We start from the raw sequence: 8,795 nt of genomic DNA on the forward strand, positions 1-8,795 counted from the left end.
TCATTATATTAGCGTTAGCCGCGCTTATGCTAACGATTAACTACTTATACACTAACGGCGATGTTTATTTCGATCCGAAATTCAAATTAAAATATAGAAGCTCTAAATATTAAAAATGTAATTGTAACTTACCTGCTTGAACTTGATCGGGGTGTTTTGTTATTTGAACAAAACCCCCCCAATCGCATTTCGAGGGGGTCCCCGTTAAAAATCGCATTCCGAGGATAAAATATGCATGTTTTGGCGGGGTTCCCTGGTAAAATTCGCATTCCAGGGGCTAAATATCACTTTACTGGGTCGTTTTTCAACCCGGGGACATAAAAAACAACCCGCGGCAACAAAGTGTTAAAGCAGCCCAATTCCGCGGGAAAACCACAGACTTGGCAACACTGGAAGAGGATAGCTTTCGGATAGCGCATCAAGAACCGGGTCGACCGGGTACTCGGTACCACCGGTACTTAAAAAAACCTGGTACTGTAACGTTTTCATTTTTTTAGTACCAACTTGGTACCGAAATACTGGGTCTTTTGACAACACTAATCTAAGCACAGGGTCTAAAGCGCACGGCGCAGCTGCACTTTTGCTAGTTTAGCGACGGGAAAAACACATGGTCTACAAGTAACGTGCAATAAACCAATCAGAGTCTCATCTCGCATCCCCTTTAAAGGCCAGTTGCGCTTGTCCTTGGCGGATTCGCTGTTTACACGGCAGAATTAGACTGAACGCTTCTCCAGAGAGGAAAGCTTCCATCTGCGGGGCACAATAATAATCGCTTTAATTTTTAGTATCTGGCGTGTTTGTGTGTGTGATAAGCAGAGTGTAGGCTCATATTACTAACGCGCTCTTTAATTAACAAAGAAAATATTGCACCATTGACTTTAGACCAGGTTTCAGTTGCCTCAAAATAGCACACCTGGTTTTCAGAGCAGCACGCCCATGAGCGCACAAATCAGCACAAATGCATTTGCTGTTTAAACAACGTGGCGCAGGACGTGAAAATGATTACTGCGTCGGGCTGAAACTAGAAAAAACACTTGTGCCGGGTGCTTGATAGGGCCCTATTTTACAGAGCGTACACTACAGTGTTTTGTGATCTTGTAATGGTTCTGTTGCTGGAGTAATCCTGTGTTTGCATCTCTCCTCTACTACAGGTGCGTATCGGTGGGCGGGGCTAAAGAGGCGGAGTTTAGTCACACTATTACATCATAAAGTGCACATTCCAAAACAAGCCGTTTTCTGAGCTTGGTTTCAATAAAAGCTGTTTTTAGATTAATGAGAACGTTTTGAGTTTTGAAACTTCCAAGATGTTTTTATAATACCTTGACCAGTTAAATGTCAAAAGATCAAGGGAAATTTGATTTCTTAGTTCATGACCCCTTTAATTTATTATTATGAGCAGATTTTATTCTCGTATAAGTTATGGGTTTGGGACGGCGTGAGGGTGAATATATAATGACAGAAGCATCATGCGTGTGAAATCTCGTGGTGTTTTTGTGCAGCTATCCTGAAAACATGCTACCAGACGCCGAGGATGTCGAACCCAAAACCATGAGCATCGGGATCAATAACGTCTTTGAAGTCGGCTGCGGTACGTCTTAATTTCAGCAGACCGTCGGCTCAGCATGAAGCTTCTCTCAACTAATGTAACTTGAATTTGTTTTCAGTGTCTCAGGCCTTGAAAATCGGGGACAACAATGTGATTGAGTCCAAAGGTGAGAGCGCGGCGTCTGAAAGGATGGAGTAGCGCAGGTAAAGCACCGCTGATGTGTGTGTGTGTGTGTGTGTGTGTGTGTGTTCAGCTGAGGTCGGGAGGAATGTGATTTTGACCAGCGGGTGTATCGTGGGAGCGTGTTGTGCGGTGAACACCTGTGAAGTGATTCCAGAAAACACCGTGATCTACGGCTCCGAGTGTTTGAGACGCGTGCAGACCGAGAGACCGCAGGTAACACACACACACACACACCGTGTGTTTCTGATACACCTGAGAAACCTGCTGCTATTCTGACCGTCTCTGTCCTCTCTAGCCTCAAACGCTGCAGCTGGACTTCCTGATGAAGATCCTGCCCAATTACCATCATCTGAAGAAGACCGTGAAAGCAAGCTCCACTCCGGCGAGAAGCTGAAAGCAGCGCAGCCGAGGATCTCAGATGTAACGTGATCATGAGCACAGATCTGGTTCTGCTTACAGTGCGTTTCCTTTGGTCGCTGCATGCGATGTTTCGGTATTATAGTGTCGTAGGTTGTGTTGTAAGTTATTGATGACACATTAAATCCTCTTTCATATGTAGCTGGTGTCTCACGCTCTGTTTCTTGTGCTCTTTCATTTCTTCTCCACATGGTGGCGCCAAATCTACACGATGACAGAAGAAGCGAGTTAATGAAATGTGTTATTGTTATTGTGGCACATGCATGTTTATTCAGCAGTTTAAAGGTTATTGTTTTGAACATTATAGTTCTGCTGATCGCTGATTATATAGAAAACATAGGTTCTCATTTGATTGAATATGACAGTGTGTATAAATAGCAAACAGCGAGTCTGTGAGCTATAAAGGGCAGGTTAAACTTGAGACAGGTGACCTTTGCATCGTGCTTTGAATTGAACTTCTGATGTGAATCGACACTTACTCTGCAATATTTCTGTACACTTTAAACATTATGGGTGTTTTTTTTTTGCTGTTAGAGTAATATTTTAAATGTTTGTGGGAAACTTCTAATTCATATCACGAGCAGCATTTTATAAATGTATCACTCACCATTTGTTAGACAAGAGATGAAAAGAGTTTAACATTTTAATGGGTTGCACTTTATTTCGATGTTCCACATTTGCACGACTAGTTGACACTTAGTTGCAAAGTTATTTATAGGTAGTTGAATGGCTAAAGTGGAATATCAAAATTGTTAGTTTTTAATGTCAAACGTTTCCTGTAAATCAAGCCTTTTAAGCGCCAGAACAGAGATGTGCTCGAGCTCAGGAGTTTAATTTCATATTTCTGCCCCAGAATGAACAATACCAGCAGCTCGGAGGAAGAGGTGAGTTACTATTTACTTAAGAATAATGAAAATCATCAACTCAATGATGGTAGCTAATTAATGGATGCTGATCTTAATGACACGCTTCAGTACTGTGTGTGAGTGATCAGATCACTCGTTTCTCACATGAGTTTCTGTATTCTGACACGAGGAACACTAATCTACAGAAAGTGAAAAGTGTTGTGTGCTGATGATGTAGAATAGACTCGTTCAGAGATGTTTCTCCTGCCGTTTCAGCATCAGCTGCACCTGTTTCTGGTTTTTCTGCAGGTCAGGACTCAAACCCAGAGAGCTTTACCTGGTATTCAGGCCTTTTCAGGTGCGTGGAGAAGTTCATGTGTGTTGGATCTGAATCCGTGAGAGACAGACATTTAAATGTGTTTTCCTTACATTACTTACAGTACATGACGTTACTGTCAACATGAACTGCGTTTCATTTTTGATTCTCTTCAAGTTTCAGCATCAGCTGCACCTGTTTCTGGTTTTTCTGCAGGTCAGGACTCAAACCCAGAGAGCTTTACCTGGTATTCAGGCCTTTTCAGGTGCGTGGAGAAGTTCATGTGTGTTGGATCTGAATCCGTGAGAGACAGACATTTAAATGTGTTTTCCTTACATTACTTACAGTCCATGACGTTACTGTCAACATGAACTGCGTTTCATTTTTGATTCTCTTCATTAGGGTTATGAAGGCCCTTTAATCAAAGTTACCTGTAAGCAGGTGAGAAATATCAATGATTCCTCCAAGTAAATGAATCACAAGTATGTAATGCATATTATACCTACATGACTTATTAATATTCTCACTGGACCCTTTTTACTGTTCCAGGGATTTCTAAAGTGGTCATAAAATCCTCCTAAACTGTGACGTACTCCGCTGTTATAGTAGAAGCACAGTCACAGCGATGTTAACTAGATAAAGAAGGTCGTCCAGACTAACTTTGATGTTGGTTTGAGAAAGCCATGCAGTCTATCAGACAGAAGGAGGTGTTCTGCATGGCTGCTAAGAGTTTGACATCAGCCTCTCAAAGCTTTTCATTGCACTGGGGGTTAATGCCACAGTAAGACAACTGTACAATCTCTTTGTGATTAGTTGTACTTTATTATTTGCATTTAGCATTGTTTTCCCTGATATCAGTGACCCATCAGAACAGACCTGAGAACCACTGCTGTAGAGATCATGAATGAGATGAAAAAGCACACATCATGTCAAGCTCATATCATAAGAGTGTGATGTGAGGATGAGATGGATCCAGCACGTTTGCTATAATGATGTTTGTTCCTCTTTGTCAGGGCGTTCGCTCTGACCCGGATATTCCCCAGACTTTACGGCTGGAGTTTGCCAAAGCCAACACCAAGATGGCCAAGAACAAACTAGTAGGAATGCTAAACCCTTCGGCATCCAGACAGAGTCCTGCACCTCTGTGTCAGTCGAGAGCCCTGTGAGTAAAACACACTACAACTAGATCTAAACCTGATCTATTCTGACTGCAGACTTACCCAAACTCCCAAAGAGCCCGAAACCACAAAACATCCTGCAGATCTGAGATCTGTCTGCTGATTTCCAGTACATTTTGCTTCTCTGTCAGGATTAACCAGGAACTTCACCAAGCAATAGTAGCATGACCAAATCAATTTTAATATTTTAATACCAAAAAATATAATCGCCTGTGACACACATTTGTGTCATCACTCTTTATTTTATTTTGGTTTAGGACCTTCACATATTAAATAATTTGTGTGAACTGCTCTCAGATGCCTCAAACGAATCCAAGATGCCTGCTAAGAAATCAGTTCAGCTCTCCTGAAGCCTGTATTCATTGTCAGTGTGTCGCTCTGATATTCCACGCCGCTTCGAGTCGAACACACCTCTGTTGCTGTCGCTGTAGCTGCTCGAGCGCGGAGATAACGGCGGACAGGGCGGGGTTATGCTAATGCAGGACAGTCCGTCAGCGCTCGTGGGCAGGGCTTCAGAAAATCAAAGCGGCTTGATTATTGAGACTTTAGGTTTTTTGGGGATTAAAAAAAGGATGGTTGGGTGGATGTGTCCACACACTGCTAACACACATTTATTGCAAACAGCATGTAAAAGTGATTTTTGCATCTGATGTCCCCTTTAAACAAAAGCATCTGCACTATAAAGATCAAAGGTTGAAAGATATATCACCAAGGCATTTTTAATGATCAGATTCAGCAGAATATTATTTAAATATGCGATTGTCTCTCCTTAAACTCTGCAGTAGGCCCATAGGCTACGTGACCGTTGGTCCTTTATAGAAGCATTAAAAACAAAACGTATAAAATAGGCTACAGAAAGCAAGCAAAGAGCGCTTCCGAAGCTGTCATTAACTTCAGCTGCTGCGCGGATGGCTATAATGTGCAACGCTGCAAATTGAATTGTAAATAGAAATCTCTGACGGTCTTCAGACTGCAGCGTGCACACGAATAAGCTAGACGTTTGTGTCAATAAGGTTGAAGTCTTTCGCTGGTCTGTTAATTCTGCTAAACTTCAATTACTAAAACTGAAACTATATAAAAACCAAATAGAAATGTGTTCACAAACTAAAAATTACACTAAAACTAACACAATTATTATTGTAACTAATAAAAACTAAACAGATTTTTTTTTATTGGAATAAAACGAGTTTAAAAATGCAAAACTATAATAACCTTGCTGCAAACCTGTGCGTGTGAACAGAAATGGAGAAGCAGATGATCTGCCTCCAGTGTTTGTGTCAGATTCGCTGGCTGCCGACCGTTCTGTTGACGTCTGTGTGAGTATAAGTGTCCTCATAAACCATATATCCAAGCACACGCAGAGTAAACACAAGATTTCTACATTACACACCTGTGGAAAATGACTCCACGAACACCCTCAGCTCTCCTCCATCAGAGCAGAGCAATGATTCGGCTTAACATCCTTTAATCAGTATTTCTGAGTCAGTGATGACAAAGAACCCATTTATGAAAGATAATATCAAGATCATGCCTGTCACTGAATCTTGTTTTGTCTGAGATGTTGTTTCGACATTTAAATCAGAAAAGAAAAAGGACTGATTTGTGTTCATGGAGCAGCTTTGTGTGTCTCTGCGGCTTGAGTTTGATGTTTTTCAGTCTGCAGGTGCGGCGGCGACACAGACGTCCTGATCTTTCTCTGTTCATCTGAATTACTCTCCCATCTGTCTTCTGCCTGAAACCAGAAACAAGAAGTGAGAGACTGTTGTGTAAGTTATAACATTCGATCAGCCGCTCATCGTCACTAATGCTGCTGCCTTTTGAAACAGTAACCAAATAATGCAGCAAATAATAAAGAAAAACAAGTCCATCCCTCCCTTTGGAATGAAAAAAGGTGACCTCTGCTCTGTAAACATACACGTATTTCTCTTTTGAAAATAAATGCAAATAGATCACAGAATGATTTAGTGTTTTCAGAAAGCATTCTTTCTACATTCCTTTGGACCTGAGGTAGAGAACTCGGAAACATGGTGGGAAACATATCTTGTTGATTTTTGACTTATACATAAATAATACTGTAACAGGGATAACAAAATCACAAAGTTAATTAAGTATTATGATTAATATAAGACTAATATTAACTTTATTGATCCCCCAGGTGAAACTGCTACTAATGAGGGGAATTAACTGAACTGTTATTGTCACCGTCATCCATGCATATTCATTTGAATAATTCAGATAGCACACCTAGGTTCCTAACTGATGACGAATAATTAACAGAGCAGCCAGGTGTTAGAGTCACTAGTAACATAATCTTTAAAATATGTACTAGTGCATTTGATGGAACTCTTATTTACTTGTGACAAGAATAATCTTAAACACATATACAGTAACATGTTGCTGAAGATATTCACCATAATAAGTGTTTGTGCATCTGTACTAATGATACAATCACAAATATTGGATCTGCTAGTCATGAATCTGACCTGTAGTCTGTTCCTGTCACTCCTACTCTTAGCTCTGATCTCAGGCTGCTGTGAACCACAGAACACAAGAACAGACCTCTCTCTCCTGGACGTCCCTTCTTACATTGTGTGTCAACTTTATTATAGTTAATATATGCATGAACTATGATCATTTACAATGTTATTCTTATTGGTTCAATCAATAATTACTGTAAGTTCTAACGGGGTTGATGCATGATGCCTTGCCAAAAAGATTGCAATATTTACACATTTTTATAATAAATTAAATGAAATGTTTTCGGTGCCATTTTAGTGTAATTTCTATATGTTGTTTCTTATATGTACAATAATGTTTTTGATGTTTTATTGAGCTGTCATTAATCTGCTTCAATCATTAAAAACATTGTGAGACATGTTTGAAAACAGGCTGAGAGACTCGTTTAATGTTTAAATATAGTTAGAGAAACTTCGTCCCCCTCAGATGTACTAATAAGCAGTGTTTCTGCGGGCCGGAGCACATGCTGCTGGATATAAACTTGAGTTCTGGCAAATGTTGTGCTTACATGCTTTTCCACTTTCAGCCTTAAAAAACCTTATTATATTTGTGCTAGTCTGTGTCTAATTGTGTGTCCTCTGGAATCAAAACGTTCATGATACCACGATTGGCAGATATGACAGTTTTTAGGTTAGGTGATGTGATCTTTGATTTATTCTATATAACACATTTGAAGAAGATATTCTGTACATTTGTGAAAGGTGTTTTTGCCTCATATGTGAGCTGGGTGCATTCTGAAGGCTGTGTAGGCCTATGTGACTGCGCTTCTGAAGGGAGAATACAGAAGAAAGTACCGGAGATGGGAGATGCTATAGGATGAGATAGTACAGAAATAGATAATGTGTGTAAAAACTCACAACATTTAAGATCCTAAAAGGTATATGCCTCTGCAACCTTGGCACACACTCACTCACTCACTCATACACACTCACACACACTCACACACACACTCTCACACACACTCACTCAGACACACACACACACACACTCTCTCACACACACTCTCTCACACACACACACACACTCACTCACTCACTCACTCATACACACTCACACACACTCACACACACACTCTCACACACACTCACTCAGACACACACACACACACACTCTCTCACACACACTCTCTCACACACACACACACACTCACTCACTCACTCACTCATACACACTCACACACACTCACACACACACTCTCACACACACGCACGCACGCACACTCACGCACACAAGCTCCAAAAAAACGCGCACACACAAACACTTACAGACACGCACTCACTCACTCATACATATACACACACACACACTCACTCACGCACGCACTAATGCACACGCGCACACACAGACACGCGCACACACACTCACTCATACGCACACTCACTCACGCACGCACGCACACTCACTCACAGACACACGCACACTCACTCACTCAGACACACGCACACTCACTCACTCATACACGCACTCACTCACTCACACACATGCACACACTCACTCATACACGCACACTCACTCATACACACAAACACGCACACACACGTACACACACACACTCACTCACTCATGCATACGCACGCACACACTCACTCACTCATACACGCACACACACTCACTCACTCACTCACTCATTCACTCAGACACACGCACATTCACTCACTCACTCACACACACGCACACTCACTCACTCACACACTCACTCGCACACACACCCACTCACTCATGTACACTCACACACATACAGTCACTCTCACTCACTCACACTCTCTCACACACACAATCTCACTCACTCACAC

General features: G+C 41.4%; 1 protein-coding gene and 1 long non-coding RNA gene across 5 annotated transcripts; both read left to right on the forward strand.

Moving 5' to 3' along the window:
• Nucleotides 1–1,294: 1,294 nt before the first annotated feature.
• Nucleotides 1,295–2,213, forward strand: LOC107574172 (dynactin subunit 6). The gene is made up of 4 exons (XM_016260634.1): nucleotides 1,295–1,588; nucleotides 1,665–1,712; nucleotides 1,800–1,942; nucleotides 2,025–2,213. The coding sequence occupies exons 1-4, from the start codon at nucleotides 1,513–1,515 to the stop codon at nucleotides 2,121–2,123; spliced, it is 366 nt and encodes a 121-aa protein (XP_016116120.1). The 5' UTR covers nucleotides 1,295–1,512; the 3' UTR covers nucleotides 2,124–2,213.
• A 1,297-nt stretch (nucleotides 2,214–3,510) lies between these two features.
• LOC107574173 (uncharacterized) lies at nucleotides 3,511–7,594 on the forward strand. 4 transcript variants are annotated; one of them, XR_001607633.1, is made up of 5 exons: nucleotides 3,511–3,572; nucleotides 3,710–4,469; nucleotides 5,726–5,801; nucleotides 6,142–6,251; nucleotides 7,001–7,594. It is a non-coding gene; the product is annotated as an uncharacterized lncRNA (long non-coding RNA). The 4 variants fall into 4 exon arrangements; XR_001607634.1 differs by having other exon boundaries at nucleotides 3,710–3,748; nucleotides 3,857–4,469; nucleotides 5,726–6,251; XR_001607632.1 differs by having other exon boundaries at nucleotides 5,726–6,251.
• Nucleotides 7,595–8,795: the final 1,201 nt, after the last annotated feature.

Source organism: Sinocyclocheilus grahami, unplaced genomic scaffold (genome assembly GCF_001515645.1).
Source record: "Sinocyclocheilus grahami isolate Dianchi unplaced genomic scaffold, SAMN03320097.WGS_v1.1 scaffold2133.1, whole genome shotgun sequence".
Taxonomy (NCBI): Eukaryota; Metazoa; Chordata; class Actinopteri; order Cypriniformes; family Cyprinidae; genus Sinocyclocheilus; species Sinocyclocheilus grahami.

Excerpts from the sequence above, each read along its gene's own strand:
- LOC107574172 (XM_016260634.1), top strand. The coding sequence starts at position 1,513 with ATGCTACCAGACGCCGAGGATGTCGAACCCAAAACCATGAGCATCGGG. Across the intron at positions 1,589-1,664 it reads CGTCTTTGAAGTCGGCTGCG|TGTCTCAGGCCTTGAAAATC; the intron begins GTACGTCTTAAT and ends ATTTGTTTTCAG. Across the intron at positions 1,943-2,024 it reads TGCAGACCGAGAGACCGCAG|CCTCAAACGCTGCAGCTGGA; the intron begins GTAACACACACA and ends TGTCCTCTCTAG.